At 46.4% G+C, this 19738-nt stretch overlaps 4 protein-coding genes across 6 annotated transcripts; 1 reads left to right on the top strand and 3 right to left on the bottom strand.

Annotated features, from left to right (window-relative positions):
• The first annotated feature begins 1921 nt into the window (after nt 1–1921).
• Nucleotides 1922–5137, top strand: LOC4324669 (elongation factor 2). Its single transcript, XM_015759254.3, has 4 exons — nt 1922–1979; nt 2085–2184; nt 2315–2727; nt 2810–5137. The coding sequence occupies exons 2-4, from the start codon at nt 2094–2096 to the stop codon at nt 4865–4867; spliced, it is 2562 nt and encodes an 853-aa protein (XP_015614740.1). The 5' UTR covers nt 1922–1979; nt 2085–2093; the 3' UTR covers nt 4868–5137.
• Nucleotides 5138–5770: 633 nt separating this feature from the next.
• LOC107279229 (zinc finger BED domain-containing protein RICESLEEPER 2-like) lies at nt 5771–10019 on the bottom strand. Of its 2 annotated transcripts, XM_066303553.1 has the most exons (5): nt 9892–10019; nt 8896–9196; nt 6635–8542; nt 6422–6479; nt 5771–6165 (listed from the first exon to the last, which is right to left on the bottom strand). In XM_066303553.1, exons 3-5 carry the CDS (start codon nt 8361–8363, stop codon nt 6162–6164), a joined length of 1791 nt encoding a protein of 596 aa, XP_066159650.1. In that variant the 5' UTR covers nt 8364–8542; nt 8896–9196; nt 9892–10019; the 3' UTR covers nt 5771–6161. The 2 variants fall into 2 exon arrangements, with proteins under 2 accessions (XP_066159650.1, XP_066159652.1); XM_066303555.1 differs by lacking the exons at nt 8896–9196; nt 9892–10019 and having other exon boundaries at nt 6635–8604.
• A 986-nt stretch (nt 10020–11005) lies between these two features.
• On the bottom strand, nt 11006–12910 carry LOC4324667 (putative 4-hydroxy-4-methyl-2-oxoglutarate aldolase 2). The gene is made up of 2 exons (XM_015759322.2): nt 12702–12910; nt 11006–11671 (listed from the first exon to the last, which is right to left on the bottom strand). Exon 2 carries the CDS (start codon nt 11656–11658, stop codon nt 11152–11154), a length of 507 nt encoding a protein of 168 aa, XP_015614808.1. The 5' UTR covers nt 11659–11671; nt 12702–12910; the 3' UTR covers nt 11006–11151.
• A 567-nt stretch (nt 12911–13477) lies between these two features.
• Nucleotides 13478–17399, bottom strand: LOC4324666 (hexokinase-9-like). 2 transcript variants are annotated; one of them, XM_015759299.3, is made up of 9 exons: nt 17036–17365; nt 16145–16333; nt 15869–16051; nt 15599–15673; nt 15316–15471; nt 14999–15097; nt 14801–14931; nt 14235–14316; nt 13478–14160 (listed from the first exon to the last, which is right to left on the bottom strand). In XM_015759299.3, the coding sequence occupies exons 2-9, from the start codon at nt 16280–16282 to the stop codon at nt 13807–13809; spliced, it is 1218 nt and encodes a 405-aa protein (XP_015614785.1). In that variant the 5' UTR covers nt 16283–16333; nt 17036–17365; the 3' UTR covers nt 13478–13806. The 2 variants fall into 2 exon arrangements, with proteins under 2 accessions (XP_015614785.1, NP_001392361.1); NM_001405432.1 differs by having other exon boundaries at nt 13516–14160; nt 16145–16295; nt 17036–17399.
• Nucleotides 17400–19738: the final 2339 nt, after the last annotated feature.

Here is a 19738-nt window from a genome sequence, read left to right as displayed (position 1 = left end):
AGCTCCCATCCGGCAGCCCCGCCTCGTCCACCGCATCAAACGCCGCGGCGTAGTACCGTAGCGCGCGCGAACCGCGCCTTCCACCGCCCGGAGTTGAGGCCGCCGCCCTCGTGCTCGTCGAGGAGGAGGATGGCGGCGCCTGCGCTGCGCGCTAGCTGTGCTTGCCAAGGAGGAGGATGGACGTGATGGCATTGAGTATCCGCAGCGCCATGGCGTCGTCGTCGCCGCTGAAGGCGTCGTCGGTGAGCGGGACTATCTAAGCAGAGTCGTGGCTGAGCGGGGACGAGGAGCCTTGCCCTCCTCGCCTCGGCCTCCTCGCTGCCCTTCTCGTCGGTGCTGAACAGCGCGAGTGGACGGAGCGGCCACTGGAGGTCCGCCGCCGTTCCTCTCATCCTCCCACCACCGCGAGCCTCCGCGGCCGAGCCGCCGCCGTCCTAGCCGCCGACCGCCGCCCCAGTTCCGCTGCGCTTCGATGCCGCTAGCTGCCGCCGCTCCCCTCGTCCTCCCGCTGCACGCTGCTCTACTTCGAGCAGAAGAACGTCACCCACGGCGCCGCTGGCGACACCCTTAGCGTCGGCGCGGCGGGCTCGACTTCTTCCTCACATCGCGCTCCCACGCCACCCGCCTCGTCGACCTCGCTGACGCTAGCATCGGGAGGAGATGAGCTGAGCTGGCTTGCTTGCCTTAGCTTAGCTATGGCGCCTTCTTGCCCAGGGTGTGCTTGTTGTTGTGCTCCTAGATGATGTCGGCGTGGATGGTGCCGTTGCCCTTGCGCAGCCCGTCGGGGAAGGAGAAGAGCCAGGGCCGCGCCGCTGCACGTACCCGGCGCTGCCACGCGGCAAAAGCGGCGGCGGTCTCCGGGTGGAAGTAGGTCGTGTAAGGGACGGCGAGGTTGTTCCGATTCCATGGGCTCGCCTCGACGAGGATCGCCGTTATGTTCTCAACGGCGGGGTAGGTGAGCAGCTTGCTGAGTTGCTGCCCCACTCCCAGCCTTCGTCGCGGTGTCGCCGGAAGTCCCAGGTGGTGCGATCGGCGACGAAGAAATGGTCGCGGCCTCCCATGGCGTGCCATTCCAGCGGTCCGGCCGCCGCGTCAGCCACCCACTGAGGTCATCGAAGAGCGCGTCCTTCACCGATGCGTTCCGGTGGAAGAGGTACCTCCCGAGGCCCACATTATATTTGTGTGTATGATAAATGGGTCCCGCTTGTATTTTTTTTATTTTTATACACGAAAGCGCCACGTCAGCTCTACATGGAACGAAGACCAAGTCAATGCCGTCACGTATGCGCCACGTCAGCAAAACCACCCTACAAAACCGCCAAGGGAGTGATATTGCACCAGTTTTAATAGTTTGGGGTCGAAATATCCAGTATTGTAGTTTAGGGATATGATTTAGATTCGACCACTAATTAAGGGAGTCAATGTGAACTTATTCGTCCATTCTACTATCAGGCTTAAGCCCAAACCACCTACAACCTGGCTGCCGTTTGTGCTGTGGGCTGTGTCTATGCATTCAACCCACCTCGGTCTATCTCCTGCATCGGCCCACCAGACCAGACCGCTGCACCACTTGACCCACTCCCACATTCCCCCAAACGGCTTGAATTTAGAAGTAAAATCTTTGGATAGTTTCTTGTTCAAAATTTTGTTTGGAAGTTGTTCAAATCTCTAGGACGATTCTAACTTTTCCTTGTTTTCCACGTCTTTGGGAAGGGAGATTCAGCATTCTTGTGGGCCCGAGGTGGGACCGGACGAGATCACTGGGATTTTGAAAAGCGCAAATTCTCTTATCTGAGACCGGTCATGGACGGCAAGGATTTCTCCACGTATCCCCAGTTGCCGACGTGGACGGTCAGATCGAATTTTCGTAGCCGTCAAGAAGCCTCGAGCTATAAATTGGCAGCACGCCTGACGCATTCCTGCCCCTCCCTGACATCTCCTTCCTCTCCCCCTTCGCCTGCGCCTCTGCTCCTCGTCAGGTTTTACTTTTTCCCCTTTCCCCATCTCGATTTCTGATTTGCGTTTGATTCAACTCAAGTTTCATCGCTGAAACGCCCGTGTGTTTGCTTGCGAATCCCCTCCAGGTTGCCAAGATGGTGAGGTTTACGGCGGAGGAGCTCCGCGCGAGCATGGATAAGAAGGACAACATCCGGAACATGTCTGTGATCGCGCACGTTGATCATGGTGAGTGTTTTTCATCAAGCAAAATTTGGATTCGATCGATCTGTCGCTTTGGATCTCTGTGTGTGTGAGTGGGGGATGGATAGTAATGTGGATCGATGTGCGTTTTGGGGTGGGGGTTGGAATTCTGCAGGGAAGTCGACGCTCACTGACTCGCTGGTGGCGGCGGCCGGCATCATCGCGCAGGACGTGGCCGGCGACGTGCGGATGACGGACACGCGCGCGGACGAGGCCGAGCGCGGCATCACCATCAAGTCGACGGGGATATCCCTCTACTACGAGATGACGGACGCGGCGCTCAGGAGCTTCGAGGGCAAGCGCGACGGCAACTCGTACCTCATCAACCTCATCGACTCGCCCGGGCACATCGACTTCTCGTCCGAGGTGACGGCCGCGCTCCGCATCACCGACGGCGCCCTCGTCGTCGTCGACTGCATCGAGGGCGTCTGCGTCCAGACCGAGACCGTGCTCCGCCAGTCGCTCGCCGAGCGGATCAAGCCCGTCCTCACCGTCAACAAGATGGACCGCTGCTTCCTTGAGCTGCAGGTACGCACGCACTCCTCCTCTCCTGCCATGATGGTTCGCCTGTTCTGTTGTGTTCAACAACCTCGTGCGCGTGCGTGTGCAGCAATCCGGTGAGGAGGCGTACCAGGCGTTCTCCCGCGTGATCGAGAGCGTGAACGTCACCATGGCGCCCTACGAGGACAAGAATCTCGGCGACTGCATGGTGGCTCCGGAGAAGGGCACGGTGGCGTTTTCGGCCGGCCTGCACGGCTGGGCCTTCACCCTGTCCAACTTCGCCAAGATGTACAAGGCCAAGTTCAAGGTGGACGAGGCCAAGATGATGGAGCGGCTTTGGGGCGAGAACTACTTCGACCATACCACCAAGAAGTGGACGACGACCGCACCATCGACGTCGTCCAAGACGTGCCAGCGCGGGTTCGTGCAGTTCTGCTACGAGCCGATCCGCCGGATCATCTCGGCGTGCATGAACGACGACAAGGAGAATCTGTGGGACATGCTGACGAAGCTCAAGATCACGCTCAAGGCTGAGGAGAAGGAGCTGACCGGCAAAAAGCTGATGAAGCGCGTCATGCAGGCGTGGCTCCCGGCCAGCGACGCGCTCCTCGAGATGATCGTCTTCCACCTGCCTTCCCCAGCCAAGGCGCAGCAGTACCGCGTCGACACCCTCTACGACGGGCCCCTCGACGACCCCTACGCCACCGCCATTCGCAACTGCGACCCCAAGGGACCCCTCATGGTGTACGTGTCCAAGATGATCCCGGCGAGCGACAAGGGGAGGTTCTTCGCCTTCGGCCGCGTCTTCTCCGGCACAGTGGCCACCGGCAACAAGGTGCGGATCATGGGCCCCAACTTCGTGCCCGGCGAGAAGAAGGACCTGTACGTCAAGACGGTGCAGCGCACGGTGATCTGGATGGGCAAGAAGCAGGAGTCCGTGGACGACGTGCCTTGCGGCAACACCGTCGCCATGGTCGGCCTCGACCAGTTCATCACCAAGAACGCCACGCTCACCGACGAGAAGGCGGTGGACGCGCACCCCATCAAGGCCATGAAGTTCTCCGTGTCGCCGGTCGTGCGCAAGTCGGTGGCCTGCAAGAACGCCTCCGAGCTGCCCAAGCTGGTGGAAGGGTTGAAGCGCCTCGCCAAGTCGGACCCCCTGGTGGTGTGCACCATTGAGGAGTCCGGCGAGCACGTCATCGCCGGCGTGGGGCAGCTCCACCTGGAGATTTGCATCAAGGATCTCCAAGAGGACTTCATGGGCGGCGCCGAGATCATCGTTGGCCCGCCGATCATCACCTACCGTGAGACCGTCACCAAAAACTCGTGTCGCACCGTCATGAGCAAATCGCCGAACAAGCACAACAGGCTGTACATGGAGGCCCGGCCGCTGGACAAGGAGGACCTGCAGCAGGATGAACCGTCGCTGTGCAAGGCGATTGACGACGAGCGCATCGGCCCCAAGGACGACATCAAGGAGCGCGGCAAGATCCTCTCGGAGGAGTTCGGGTGGGACAAGGATCTGGCCAAGAAGATCTGGGCCTTCGGCCCGGAGACCAAGGGCCCCAACCTGCTCGTCGACATGTGCAAGGGCGTCCAGTACCTGAGCGAGATCAAGGACTCGGTGGTCGCCGGCTTCCAGTGGGCGTCCAAGGAAGGCGCGCTCGCGGAGGAGAACATGCGCGGCGTCTGCTTCGAGCTCTGCGACGTCACGCTGCACTCGGACTCCATCCACCGCGGCGGCGGCCAGCTCATCCCTACCGCGCGCCGCGCCATGTACGCCGCGCAGCTCACGGCTTCGCCGCGCCTGATGGAGCCCATGTACCAGGTGGACATCCAGGTTCCCAAGACGGCGGTGGGCAACGTCTACGGCGTGCTCAACAGCAGGAACGGCGAGCTGGTGGAAGAGAGCGAGAGGACTGGCACGCCCTTGTCCAACCTCAGGTTCTACCTCCCCGTCGCCAAGTCGTTCGACTTCACCGAGAAGCTGCGCGCCGAGACGTCCGGCCAGGCCTTCCCGCAGTGCATCTTCCACCACTGGCAGACCATGCGGTCTGATCCGTTCCAGGAGGGCTCCGAAGCTGCCAAGGTGATCACCGACATCAGGAAGAGGAAGGGTCTCAAGGACATCATCACCCCGCTCTCAGACTACGAGGACAAGCTTTGAGCTGCCTCTCTACATACGTATCCTAGTTTTGAGTTTTTGAGTTTTGAGTTTGGTCTAATTTTGAGTTTTTGAGTATGGTCTTGGTCTTTCAAATTAAGTGTGTCTCCTGTCTCTTCCTCTGCTAACTGTTTCGAGTCTGATATTGGTTAGCCAGCCTTTGTGCCAGTCAGTTTAGGATGAAATGGTGAGTTAAGTAGTTGCAAGTTATGTTTACCTTTCAGCAAATTTTGTTCTGAACTTGGTGTCATTGCGGTTCTGCTAATGCATCAATGGAAGTGTTAATCCTTTAACAAATGTTGGCTGCTTATGCTTATGTCTCAGTTACTATGATTGTTCATGATAAGAAATCAAAGAAGCTCGCAATCGATATAGTAGTACTGTATAACCACGCTGCTGCTGAGCGGCTGAAACACTGAGCAGATATTGCACATAGAGTTATCAATTTAGCCCTTAGGCAATTGTATCTGCAAATCGCTTCACAGCTTACTTTCAGAATAGAATCCATACACAGCTTATTTTCAGAATAAGTGCACCACGTGTATTTCGATGCGAAAACCAAATAAGATCATTCAGTTGTGGGAATTGAACAAATGACAGTATTAGTGAAGGCCCAAAGATGAACATACCCCCAAGATCTCTTTCAGCTTGTTGGCAACTGTTCTGAGATAAGGTGATGTATCATGATGCATCATCGGTAGGATTGCAAGTGGGATGGGTTGTGGGCCGTCCCGCCCCGCCCCACACCAGCCGCAAACTGCATGTGCGGGCAAACAGCAGCCCGCCCCGCACGGCTTGGCGGGATTGCTCAGCCCGACGGGCACCGCTGGACAGCCCACAATGTGCACATCTCTGTTTAATTAGGTTCATCAATCACACAAGCACATAACTACTCCATATCCCAAATTTAGCACATGAAAACTGTATTATTTTCATGTGAAAGTATTCTTTTTCAATGACATAACAAGTATAGTACTGAATAAGAACACCATTCTTTTCCTTCAACATCATGACTAAAGTTACATTGGTGCTTCATCCCTAATTATGAGAGATTTCTTTTTTATTAACTCGGCCAGCAAGAAAACGGATGTGCGTGCTAACGCTGTACCCGGGCCCTGTACACACTGCCCGTCACACCCTGGGAATTGGTCACACCCTGGGAATTGGTTTCGCCCGAAGCATCGGACCAAAGAGTGATGATGATGCATTTTCTCTTCATGATAAACCAACTGTCCCAATTGACAAAGTGACAAACAACTGCTTCCAACTCCATGAGCTCTTCCGGTCTTTTTCTATATTACCTTCAACACATTAAATTTAATAAAGTTAGAGCGGAGAAACTACTAATCAAAAATTAGAAATGAATTCATCAACCGACTGATCACAACGTTATTCCATATTGTAGAATGGAGTAAATATGTACTAAGTTTCATCAATTAAGAATGCATCCAAAATATGAATTAAAGGACATAATCAATTAAGAATGCATCCAAAATATGAATTAAAGGACATAATTGACAATAACAAGCAATTATCGAGGATAGTGAGATATATAACCTGCTGCTGGTTGTTGTGCTGGTACTACATGTTACTAGAGGTGTATAGGCATTTTCACCTGTATAGGAAAAAACAATGGAGTTAATAAAAAAGAGTACATGCTGGACTGTTGGATGTTAATAAAAAAGAAACAATGATGTTAGTGGTGTAGTATACAACTATACAAAAATATAGAATAGCCAAGTTAATTCAAACGAATCTCAATTTAAATACCTGAATGTTGCACATTTTGGTCATCACTCTCAGCAAGATCACGTGCAAAGAAATCACCCAAACCTTCTGCCCTCATCCAATCTTGAAGGCAAATCAATGCCTCTACAGTACTGCTCGAAAGTCTACTTCTATAGTCACTAATGATCCTTTCTCCAGTTGAAAATGCTGCCTCTGATGCCACTGATGTTGCTGGAATAGCCAAAACATCATGTGCCATTCGTGAAATCACAGGGTACTTTGTTTTGTTTACCATCCACCAGTTCAAGATATCAAAATCATGCCCATCTTGGAAATCACCTTCCTGAGGCACATCAGCAAGATATCGACTAAGCTCACTCTTTACTTTGCTCCTGCTTTTGTCATGTAGAAACTGTCTCCAATCAACGAATTGATTACTTGCATCAACATTCTGCTCAACACTTGTTTCGGGCTGAGAATTGATGTTGTTTGAGCCCCCATACTTGGCAGAATATTCATCAAACAATTTCTGCATATTACTCTTGATTTCCTTAAGGTAATGAGTTGCAGCAGCTCCAAATGCAGACTTCAAACGAAACTCAATGAATTTGTACTTATACCTTGGATCAAAAATAACTGGGAAACATATTTGCAAGTATTGAGCGTCCCAGTACTTCTTAAATTTTTCTTTCATTTCCTTGACAATAGATGCAATGGTGACATCTTCATTTGTAGCCTCCTTGTCCAAAACCATCTTTATCTTCCAAAGTTCATGAAAATAGCATGTTGAAGTTGGGTACAACGTACCAGATACTGCAACAGTAGCTTCATAGAAAACTTTCAACAAAGCACAAAGCTTCTCAGCCATTGTCCATTGATAATCGAAGGGTTGATGCAAATAATTTATGTCATGCCGATCCAAGGCTTCAAAGGCCATTCTGACCAATAAAGATGACTCGAGCATTAAGTATGTCGAATTCCATCTCGTTGATACATCAAGCGATGGTCGTCTGTTAGTTTTTATTCCCACTTGAGCAATCATCTCTTCAAACCTTTGACCACGTGATTGCGAACTCCGAACATATTTAACACTTTCTCTTATACTGTTAATGGCGTTGCTCATGGTTTTTAGCCCATCTTGGACAATTAGATTGAATATATGGGCAGCACAGCGGAAATGCAACAACACTCCATCACAAGGCAACATTGTCTTACCAACAAGATTGGTTTTCAGATGAGTCATCATTGTATCATTCACACTTGCATTGTCTAAGGTAACACTGAATAACTTATTTTCGATATGCCACTCCTGAATGGCCTTTAGCATTTCACTAAACATAGTGATGCCATCATGTGGGGTCGGCACTAGAGCAAACTTTATAATTCTCTTTTGCAACTTCCATTCATTATCAATGTAATGACAGGTAACACACAAATAGCCTAAGTTCTGGATGGAAGTCCACATGTCGGCAGTAAGAGATACTCGAGAATTTGAGCTCTTCAAGACATCAAATAAAGCTAACTTACGATCCTCATAAGCAGCCATACAATCATTTCTCAGTGTGGTTCTTGATATCACCTTAAAATATGGATTTAAACTTGCAACAAATCTCCTAAATCCAACATGCTCAACAATGCTAAAGGGTAACTCTTGGAACACAATCATCCTAAGAAGTTCTTTCCGTAACACTTCTTGGTCAAATTTCCAATTCTTCATAACATCAGCGGTAGGGGACAAGTTGGCATGCATATGCTCAATCAAATGGTGCATTCTAAGCCTGACCTTACAAACTTTCAAATGTCTAAGGCACTAACTAGTCCCAGAAGATCGGCTAGCCACGAAAACCTTATTGCAGTGGATACATTTAGCATGTGATAGTTTATCATTAGTACGTATTGGATCAAATTCTTTCCACATTGTAGATTTCAGTTTTCTTGCTCTCCCTGTGGCTAAGCACAAAAATATTGCTATAAATACACTAGTGACAAGTAAAGTAAAAATACTGCACTGACAAGTATTATACGAATATTATAAGTATACCAGCGACATTTCGACAAGTACTCTATGTTCAGTTTATACATATTGTGCAATTGCAGTACATGCACACAATCAATTAATATAAATTAATTCATAGACATGAATAGATTACTGTAACAATCAATTAATGGCTATTGCATACATATTATATAACTGCAGTACATGCATGCAATCAATTAATGTAAAAATAATAATTCATAGACATGGATAGATAACGACAAAAATCAGAACAAATAATTTCAAAGAAAAGTCAGCAATTTCTTACCGTGACTCCCACAAGGAGTCGCTCTTGTCTGATTTGTCATATCGATATCATTAGAAGTTGGGGCTGGTGATGGAGTTCTTTGCCTTGAAGAATTGATAATTGCCATTGGAGATCTAACAGATGGAGAGCTCACTTGGGACATCATGTGTCTCACCCTTGGGGACCTTACTAATGGCAAAATAGGTGACCGTGGTCGCTTGGCTGAAGGAGGATCTAAAGAAGACTTCCGCTTTGCCCCTAAAAGGGTTGCCTCTTCAGTAGCTTCAAACGATGATGGGGTCGACATGGAAGAAAATTTGTGCTGAAAAGAGCAAAATTGTGAGCATAGTTAAATTGTGAGCACTTATGAAAAGAGTAAAATTGCGAGCACTTGTGAACTATATAGCACTTCAAAAATCAAAACAAATAGACTATATATCATGAAGGGCAAATAATAAAAAGAATGCGTAGCACTCTACTATCAGCACATGTGCCTGATTGGTCCTCTATTAGAACAGTACTCTGATAGTCTGATTGGGCCAACAGTTGTGTAAGTGTTCTGTTTATTTCACCAAGATGAAATTCTGAATAACTAATGCAGATGCAGGGAAAACATGAAAAAATAATTATCCAGTGTAACATCTGGGGTGAATATTACTACTACATGTAACTGTACTTTATATACTATAGAACAAGAAAAAAAAAATCTGAAGCTAATAATTAAGAAATTAGTCTGAAGGAAACTTCTCTGAATGAGCACCTATCAATCTTGTTATGTCAAACCAGTGGTAGCTGATCATGCACCACATTAATTAGATTAAAAAAAAGATGCAATAGATCATTTGCAGACGCTGATGTCCAGTATAACAATGGCTAGATCACCAATCACACTCAAAGTTTAACATATACAAAAACAAATAGAGTGAGTGAGACAACCTGCTGCCATTCTTGGAGAAGCAATTCGTTGATTCACATAAATACAAAAGAAACACATGAAAGGTTAGTTTGATCTTGTACCTTAATTAGTGTGTAGAGATCTGGAGGCGGCAGCGCAGCGTCGCAAGCTGCAGGATTTGGATTGGATGGATCTATCAAGAACTATCAAGAACTGAAGTATGAAATGCACTGGATTCGCTATTTCGCTGGATCAGGAGACTGGAGGGCGTCTCCCAGTCTGTGCCCTAATGCCGTGGCGCCCAACGGGCTGTGCGGGATGGGCCAAACAATTTTGCAAGGTCCACGCAGGATGGCCAGCCCACAAATTTGCGGGCTTTTTTGTGGGGCGGGACTGCGGGCCGAAAAAAAAGCCCGCCCCACTTGCATCCCTAATCATCGGCATGTCAAGTGTTCTTGAGTGCAACAAAAAAAAACTGACTATTGTCGGAAAGGTAAATGGTTCGGTTTAATTTGAAGAGCTGCCAAGCCATGCAAAAAATTTAAAACTTTATTTATATCTATCAACTTGCACAATCTTTTTTTTATTTCTTTACGCAGCAAAGTTTCTGCTGTAAGCTGTGTAAAATCTGAAATTTCAACAGATAAAATTGCTTCTGTTAATTGGTAGTTTAGCCATATCACTACAGGAAATATCAACCTGCAAGATGTTAAGACATTCCTCTATGATAGAATTCAAATATTCAATAGCTAACTTGAAGTTTGTAATAGGGCCTAGGAACTAGGAACGCAACTACAGATTCCTTAGCAATTCTGCTGGATATTTTTTTCATGCTGGATTAGTGAATGATAACTATAAGTGTCTACGTCCTTTTCATGAGCTTCTGGACAAATATCAATCCAAAAGGAGAAGGAATAGAAAATAAACAAAAAAGACTGAACAACATACCTTCGGGGTATTCGGATATGGTCTCTCAAGTTTTGGAGGTATATTATCACCAAATATGGCAGCTTCTCGAGCCATCTCTAGCAAGATTCTTCAGACAGTTTCTTCCATATACATACCAGAAATCAACTTCTCGTAAATTTGGGAGGGCAATATCCTTATCCTGAGTCATTACCCACAAAAGGGCGAGAAACTACAGAGAAGTATTGTCAACCAGGAAGGATTTACAGTTAGATATAAATTCATAATGGTATACCCACAGAGAAGTATTGTCAACCAGGATCCCCACTCTAACAACAAAATAGAGGCATCAATTATTCCAGGTGTTCATTTAATTTAATAGTACATTATTACAGTTGTAGATATTACACACAAGAGAGCGAAAGCAGAACTCCTTTTTATGCTCTGAATTGTCATACACAGACACACAGAGAGGTTTACACAGTCAATTCAGTCCTCGAGATGAGAATGCCATCGGTATCTGCATAGAGCCACTCACCGTCGCAAATCCTGGTCCCTGCGATGGTCACAGGCACATGCTTCTCACCTATTCCCTTCTTGTTTGCCTTCATAGGATGTGAGTTCAGAGCCCGGACACCAATGTCACAGCCATTGATTTCATCCACGTCCCTGATGCAACCATTGACGACGATGCCAGCCCACCCATTGTTCTGTGCCTGCTGCACAGGGTTGCCACCCAAAATGGCACAGCGCAAGCTCCCACCACCATCAACCACGAGAACCCTTCCATGACCCTTCTCCTCAAGGAACTCACGGATAAGAACATTGTCCTCATAGACCTTCAGTGTCACAATAGGGCCAGCAAAAACCTGCCGCCTTCCATAGATTTGGAAGATGGGCTGGAGAGCACGAAGCTCACCATTCATGATTAAATCTGCATTTGCATCACATACTTCAGCGGTGGCTAATGGCAAGGCAGCCATATTGGCTTCGGTTCTGTTGTCATTAGAGGAAGAAAAACATTATTGAGCAAGAAGTGGCTTAGAAGTAAAGCTATTCAATAAAAATTTAACAATACAAGCTATTTTCATGATTAACTAAAATTTTTTAAGAAAATGCGCATTGAACTTGTATACAGCAAATGAGGAAGGCGAATATGATATGCTATAACACTATTTCTCATGCCTGATCTCAATGATGTACTTAGAACAATAGGAAAAGTGTTAGAGATTCCATTCAACAAGAAATGGGAGATTTTCCATGACTAAACTTATAAGCAGCATAACTAGAGAACTTTTTTATTATTATCACAGCAAGGAACAAAATAAAAATAAATATGGTGTTCCATCTTCCACATAACAACTAAACCGCCAAATCTATCTTGTTGAGAAGCGTTAACATGCTTTAACTAGAGGAGAAGTAACTAAAAAGGGAAAAGCACGTTTAAGAATGTGATCTAACATGATATTTCGTTATCCATCATCATATATCAGTTTTCATACATACATACAAATACAGTATAATACGTGATACAATGAGCAACCAAGGTGTGTCAAGTTACAAATGCTCTAAGCAGTAAGCACAAAAAAGACAGCAGCTAATCCAGCAACTAGATATGGAACTAAAGATTACTCAGTATCGTAGTTGCCATTTCAAGGAGAAATAAAGGTTTTGCTGTCGACAGGTCCAAGTCCAACCATACCAACACGAGACAATACCGTATGGCTTTAAAGGTACATCAGACGATCGATATTAGATACGATTTGGTCAATAGTATAACAACAGATCAAGAACTATCCTACGATTTCCTTTCATCCAGGACGTACAAAATGCAACGCAACAATTAGAACAACATGCCTAAACAAGGAGCAAACGGCTGAGAGTTTGTCAGTACAACACGCGGACTCCTAGAACTCCACCCGATCAGGCAGAGAGATTAAGCGCGCGGGCGCCGCTAGAAACCGCATGAACAGGAAACAAAAAAAAAAAAGGGCGAGGAAGAGGAAGATGAGGGGCGCCTCCCTACCTCGCTCGCGGGGTCGGATCGGCCGCGGCGGCGGCGATGTGGTCGGGGCAATCGGGTGAGGGATTCGATTAGTGGGGGTGGTTGGTTTGATCTGTCGCGTGGATGCGAGAGAGGAGGGAAGGAAGAGGGGAGGTAGCCGCGGCAGCCGGCGGCGGAGGGTACCCACCCAGTCCCAGCGTCTCCTCCTGCCTGCGGAAAGGGAGAATCCTGTGTGACAGTGTGAGACTGTGAGCTTTTTACGCACAACACCCTGTCTTTCACTAGTATTTCGCGGCTTCCACCTCCACTGTCCACGCCCACGGGAATGGTAATTATGGTTACGGGTTTGATTTGTCTCTAAACTGGAGTACAGTAGTTAGTTTGTGTCTTGGTCTCAATTTTGTGATATTTTTTTTTGACAATAAGTCACTAAATACGCGCGCATTTGCAAAGTTTGCAAAGCCGCGCGTATTTAGTGGCTTGTGCAGCTTGCTGTTAAGTCACTGATATTTAAGTCCCACTTTACTACGATCCACGTATAAGTATATCAGTGACATAATTTTAGCCTTTGGGTCTATCAGTTATACTTACCATTCAGCAGATTTCGCTCTGAACTTTGTGTCATAGCAGTTGTGCAGCAGCATCAATGGAAGTGTTAGTCCTCTCTATTTGTTTGCTGCGTGTGTCTGATCAGTTTATTTTATGATTGTTAAAACAGGTAGTATAGAACAAGAACTCCCTGAAAATGAACAGATTTCCAGTGCAGAGTTGAACTAACATTGCAGTACTTCATCAAGTACCATAAAAAAAACTCGTAATTGATATATAACCACAGTGTCTATGACCCACTGAAACACTGAACAGATATTGCAGATAGAGTTCATGTACAATTGACATTTGCAAAATACAAGATATTTAGCCCTTAGGCAAACTGTATAGCTGCTATTGCTCTAGAATCTCGTTTGGATGTAGAGGCCGGTTTAATCCATTATCTTAAAAAAAAAATTGCTCCAAAACCTATTGTTTATCACCTTAATACACAGTTTTTTTTCAGAATATTATTTTTTGACAGTTTTTTCAGAATATTAAGAGCTATCTGCAGATTCAGCTTCTTTTTTTTAGAATATTATGAACTATCTGCAGATTCAGCCTGGTGGTATTGAGAATAAGAGGCTGCCAGGAGAGCTGCCCCAACGCCTGAGCCATCATTGACATGCTTGATCATAACAGAGGGGGCCAGCTCCTGCCCAAGCATGTCACTCAGAGTGCTCTCCATGCACTGGCTGAAGAAAGTGTAGTATTTATAGACCCCTCCATCCACAGCAATCACGGACCTTCTCGTACTGGGGCTGTCAGAATGCTGACCAAGCTTTTGGATAATGCCATATATCCCAGCAGCAGCAAGCCGTGCACCGCGTGTCGCAATGGCCTCACAAACATCCAAAACCAGTTTCCTCGTCGTGAAAGAGGTATATTCGATCTGAAAACCAACTATGATCATTGTAGGGATTGAACAAATGACAGTATTAGTGAAGATAGAAAGATGAAAAATACCCCCAAGACTTCTTTCAACTTGTTGGCAACTGTTCTGAGATCAGATGATGTATCATGATGCATGATCAGCATGTCAAGTGTCCTGTAATGCAATGTAAAACAACAATTGTCGGAAAAAGTAAATGGTTCAGTTTAATTTGAAGAGCTACCAGAACATGCTTTAATTAAGGACAAATGACAAATTAGTCACATAAAGCCTAGAAAAAAAATTCAAAACTCTATTTATATCTATATCTACTACCAACTTGCAGAATCTTTTTTCTTGCTTTACTCAGATAAACTGCTTCTGTTTATTGGTAGTCTAGCCATATCTACTACAGGAAATATCAACCTGCAGGATGTTCTCACTTAGGAAGACATTCGTCTATTTCTATTATTGTTGGTACCATTTAGTTCTGTACCCAAATAGCGACAGACTTTATAGAATTCTAATGACTTGAAGTTTGTAATAGAGCCTAGGAAGGCAACTACAGATTCATTAGCAATTCATCCTTTTCATGAGCTTCTGGACAAATATCGAAAATGATTAATAAAAGAAAATAAAACAGAAATACTGAACAGCATACCTTAAGATGTATGGTCTCTCAAGTTTTGGAGGTATATTATCACCAAAAATGCGAGTTTCTTGAGCCATCTTTAGTAAGATTCTTCGAACAAGTTCCCCCATATACATACCAGAAATCGATTTCTCGTAAACCTGGTAGGGCAATATCCTTATCATGAGTCATTACCCACAAAAGGGAGCAACAACATAAGGGTAATACCTGTTTGCCAGGGTTCAAACTTTCTGCATCCAACTCTTGATCAAATTCAGTAAGTGGAAGATGTGAGGACTTAAAGTTACCCCATTCCATGTTTATTACCTTTTACCAAAGCAAAGAAACTAACAAATAAACACGTCAAAATTATCAACAATGCAAAAGTCCCTCTTATATTTTATTGTTGCCTTTTCTTATTCGCGCAAGACTACAAACAATATAAACTGCTAAGCATGATCTTTTGCATGCCTTGTACCTTGGGATAATGGGAGACGGACTAACTAGCAAACAGAACTACAGAAGTATGGACTGAAAAAACACACCATATTTCCAGACTTGGGCAGGGATCCATGCCATTTTGGAATTGCATCTGCATGATCTATGTACGCTGCATTACTACCTGTTCCCAGTATAACAGCAGCAATAGTATCATGATTCACATATCTCCCAGCAGCTAATGTCCCTACTGTATCATTAACCTGAAAGGGTAGTGTTTTACACTTCAATTTGTATGGCCAGTGCAATAAAACATGACAATAGCCACAACATTATCTTCTAGCAGTGTTTCTCCTATTGAGCATAAGATGGATATCAAAAGAAGCTAACCAATGCTGTGACTTTCATATCAAGTCCTTGACTTCTGATAGCCATGTTTAATTCAGCCACAACATCCTTGCCGACCTGCCTTCAAAGCAACAAGTAAGTATGTTATACACAACTAATTGGATATATAAGATATAACAGAACTAAAAGAGAATTCACAATTGGTGAATTTCCATCCAGGACGACATGTTTTTTTTTTAAATTCACAATGAAGCTGGATATCCTTCCTTAGGATTTTCATTTGGTTTACATATGTGAGGTAACAAAACTGACCATTTCATCAATTGCAAAACTCTTCGTCCACTTGATAAGAGTGCCAGATGCCAATGATTTTTGTTTCACTGGAAAGGAGAATGTAAAACCTAGTTCTCTTTGGGTACCCTCAGGAAGATGGCAGTCTTCACCTTCAGAGGCAACAAATTTTGCTAAAGCCACAGCAACAAAATCAAACAACTCCTAGAGCAAAATCACACCAAATGTGCCAGACTTAGTATAGAATCATAAAAATGATTGGAACGAACAAATTGCAGAAAGTGAGACATGATTTACATGTGAACTGCTGGACATTAAATGTTGTGGAATGGATATCCCTTCTGAGTCTTGCTTGATAATTCGACGTTCTTTGCCTCCTAATTGAACTCGTAAAACACGGAAATTTGTTCCTCCAAGGTCAAGTGCATAAAACATCCCTTTCTCACCCCTTCAATAATTTTCTAACAGATATCAGATTACTGTGTGCTGAAAATGCAAAATCCATGCAACGATTGAAATGTAAGATAGCCATGGATACACAGTTCAATAAGTCATGTCCATTTTGTGAAATTCAGACACAGACAGATGTAACCTCTACTGTTAGACAAGAGCAATAATACAGCCGTGCGCTTGCAATTGTACAAAATCTTTGTGTTTTTTCGCGTACACGCAAAAGGATTGCACGACAATATATTAGATACAATATCTTTGTGTAATAGCTCTGCCACACGATTGTGTCAGCATGCTTCATATAGCTTATGTTAGTTTTAAAGTCAGGACTCCCAAGTCAATTCGATCAGCACATCATATGCGCGTTTCCAGGATACCTCAAATCACATTAACCTCCTAGTAATGCAGGACAAACCATTCACTCCCTTCAATTTCATACGAAAGACAAGGAAGCCAGCCATAATATACCTCTGATTGACTTAATTATAAACATCAACTTCTAGACCAAATTAGCATGTGAAACATCCTTAACAAAATAATCCATTCACGCAAACCAGAAATTTTCGCCTACTGTCCACAACACTATCATCAACGCCATCCGACGTAGAAAGCGACATAGCACAAGCATTAAGTACAGAAAGAAGTCCCTCTCTTCGATCAGGAGGACCAATCGCTCTCCAATTGAATCGAAGAGGTGGGGTTTAGCACTGGGGGTGGGAAGGGGACTGGGACTTTTACCCGGAGGGGAGGGAGTCAACGTAGGTGACGAGCATCTGGAGGTCGCTCCCGCCCTCGGCGGCGAGCCCCGCGCGCATCTCCGCGGCCATCGCGTCCGCCACCTGCCGCAGCAGCTCCACCGGCGCGGCGCACCGCTCCTGCAGGTCCCGCAGCAGCACGGCCTCCGCGCGCTCTGACCGCTTCGCCGCCCGACGTTGCCTCTGGTGCAACACCGTGGAGACTACCGCTACTGCTGCTGCGGCCATCGCCGCGGACGCCAGCGCCGCCGCCTTCCTCATCGCCGACGACGTCGGGTTCGCTCGGCGAGACGGCGACACGAGTCAATAGGTCAACGCGAGTTCGGACTCATCACGGCGTTTGTACTGACGAGGTGGTGGGGTCAAAGCAGCAGTAATTGAGAATAAAAATTAATTTATTGGTAAAATTTTTATATATTTGTTTGCAACTTAAAAGCTAATATAAAAAATACGTTAAAAATATTTTAAAATTTAATTTAAAATTAAATTTAAAAATTTAAATTTTAACTTTTGTTTTGGTTTATTAGTCCAGAGGATGGGGCTCTTGGTATTGTGCATCATCCAGCCGTTGAGTACGCACAACGGACGAGAAAAAAAAAAAGAAGGTGATTTCGTTGGGCTGGTTGCTCCTGAACATACTTTTCTGAAACGCTGCTAAAGATGAACTCAATGCCATATAAACAAACTCAAGCCAATTAAATTATTAATTACATTGTCCTTATACAAATTACTACGGTAGCTAGGCGATTTTGGAACACTGACACGATGTGAACTAGACAATTACTACACAAAAGGGATCTTCGTGTCAATTCTAAACCACCACCACAAGCTTCGATGCCGGATCGACCGGCTTATTATCACCGTACTTGCGAACGAGCCACGCCCAGTACGCGAGCAGCCCGGCGACGAGGACGGCGAGGACGCCGGCACACGCCATCACCACACGCTCGTCTTCGACGGGAATCCCCAGGACGAAAGACGTCGTCACGATAGCAGCGCCACCGACAGCGCAGAGACCGAACATGAAGAGGTACTCGTCGGCGACCAGCGGCGCGCGGGGCAGGTACATGAGCGTGTAGAAGCGGATCACCATGGTCAGCGACAGGTAGGTGTCGCACAGGACGCGCACCGGCAGCCGCCACGGGACGCGGGCGAGGTAGAGAGGGTCCTTGGCTATGAGGGGCGTCAGGGTGTAGAGGCCACCGGCGAACATGCACGACACGAGGAGCAGCGCCGCTATCCACTTCGGCGTCTCCAGGTGCCGTGCGTCCGGGAACGCTTCCCCGATTGTCAGTGGTGGCGGCGGCGGCGGCGAGGACGGCAGCCACAACATGGATGGTACGGTGGCCTAGCGTTTCCACACCCCTCTCTTTCCTTTTTTGTAAATTGATGGTGGCTAACCTGAAGAATTTAGAGTATTTATCATTAAATTCGTGTGTCTTAACTTTTTTTAAGTCTAATTTCTCGCTAACCTGAGACGAGCTACTACTGTACACACAAATCCGTATCTATAAATACTACTAGTAGTATTTTCCTATCTGGTTTAGGAGACGTGAGAACACCAAAGTCCAATCGTATTCATATTCAAGTTGTATTCGTGGGAGATGTGTGTCCAAGAGCAAAAGAATCACTTAGTATTAGGAGGAGGAGCCGGATCTGTAGCTTGAGGCCTCCAATAATGCAGCCGATGAGGACCTGCGCGGCCTGGGGTCCTCGCCAATGTGCCGCCGCTGCTCCCGTCGACGCTGACGAGGGCTTCATGTACAGCTCCGACCATGATGTGTACAACAGTACAAGGTGTTCGTTGGGTAAAATTGGTGCATCATGATGCTGCTAAGTATTTATGTGAAGAAAATGGCAGGCAGGCAGGCAGGCCATCGATCCTCCATGCTTGATTGTCTGTACAAAGGGATCGATGCTAGCAATTTCACCACAGCAGGGCAAGTGGAGGATGGACGGCAACAATGGGGGGTATATTCCCTTGTCATGACACGCAATTCTTCACCAAGCTCGACCTCCGATTCGGCTATCATCGGGTCCGCATGCAGCTAGAGAACATCGCAAAAATGACATATTCTGCACACCCGACGGCCTCTACGAGTTCCTTGTGATGCCCTTGGGCCTCACGAACACGCCGACAACATTCCAAGCTCTGATGAACGAGGTGCTCGGTGAATAACGGGGCAGCATCGAAAAGCTGCATCCGCGCATTGGACAAATCTAAGAAATAATCAGAAAGGTTTCTACGAAAGCTCAACTCAAGCCAATTTCGTTGTCCATGCACGAGTACGAGAAGGGAGAATTTCGAAACACGGTGTAGCAAGATCAGATAATTGAATAGATGATTTTGAAACAAGAAAAAAAAAAGTTGAACGAGGAGCAGGTCGTGTCAGTTCCGATCACCCTCCACGAGCTTTGGTGCCGGATCGACCGGCTTGTCACCGTACTTGCGAACGATCCACCGCCAGTACGCGAGCAGCCCGGCGACGAGGACGACGAGGACGCCGGCACATGCCATCACCACACGTTCGTCTTCAACGGGGAGGCCCAGGATGGTAGACGTCGTCAAAGTTTTAAATCTCCGGCTAAGCCTCTTAGCTGCTGACCTTCTCAACAGCTAAGCACAGCTATAGCTGGAGATAGCTGCAGCTAAGCCATTTAGCTGTTTTTGCAAATAAATAAATAA

Source organism: Oryza sativa, chromosome 1 (assembly GCF_034140825.1).
Source record: "Oryza sativa Japonica Group chromosome 1, ASM3414082v1".
Taxonomy (NCBI): Eukaryota; Viridiplantae; Streptophyta; class Magnoliopsida; order Poales; family Poaceae; genus Oryza; species Oryza sativa.
The sequence above is the reverse complement of the archived record's forward strand: the minus strand, read 5'-3'. Positions and strand labels throughout refer to the sequence as shown.

Excerpts from the sequence above, each read along its gene's own strand:
- LOC4324669 (XM_015759254.3), top strand. The coding sequence starts at position 2,094 with ATGGTGAGGTTTACGGCGGAGGAGCTCCGCGCGAGCATGGATAAGAAG. Across the intron at positions 2,185-2,314 it reads GATCGCGCACGTTGATCATG|GGAAGTCGACGCTCACTGAC; the intron begins GTGAGTGTTTTT and ends GGAATTCTGCAG. Across the intron at positions 2,728-2,809 it reads GCTGCTTCCTTGAGCTGCAG|CAATCCGGTGAGGAGGCGTA; the intron begins GTACGCACGCAC and ends GTGCGTGTGCAG.
- LOC107279229 (XM_066303553.1), bottom strand. The coding sequence starts at position 8,363 with ATGCACCATTTGATTGAGCATATGCATGCCAACTTGTCCCCTACCGCT. Across the intron at positions 6,480-6,634 it reads CCAAAATGTGCAACATTCAG|GTGAAAATGCCTATACACCT; the intron begins GTATTTAAATTG and ends TTTCCTATACAG.
- LOC4324667 (XM_015759322.2), bottom strand. The coding sequence starts at position 11,658 with ATGGCTGCCTTGCCATTAGCCACCGCTGAAGTATGTGATGCAAATGCA.
- LOC4324666 (NM_001405432.1), bottom strand. The coding sequence starts at position 17,313 with ATGAGGAAGGCGGCGGCGCTGGCGTCCGCGGCGATGGCCGCAGCAGCA. Across the intron at positions 16,052-16,144 it reads TAATGTCCAGCAGTTCACAT|GAGTTGTTTGATTTTGTTGC; the intron begins GTAAATCATGTC and ends ATTTTGCTCTAG. Across the intron at positions 14,317-14,800 it reads GAGAGACCATACATCTTAAG|GACACTTGACATGCTGATCA; the intron begins GTATGCTGTTCA and ends ATTGCATTACAG.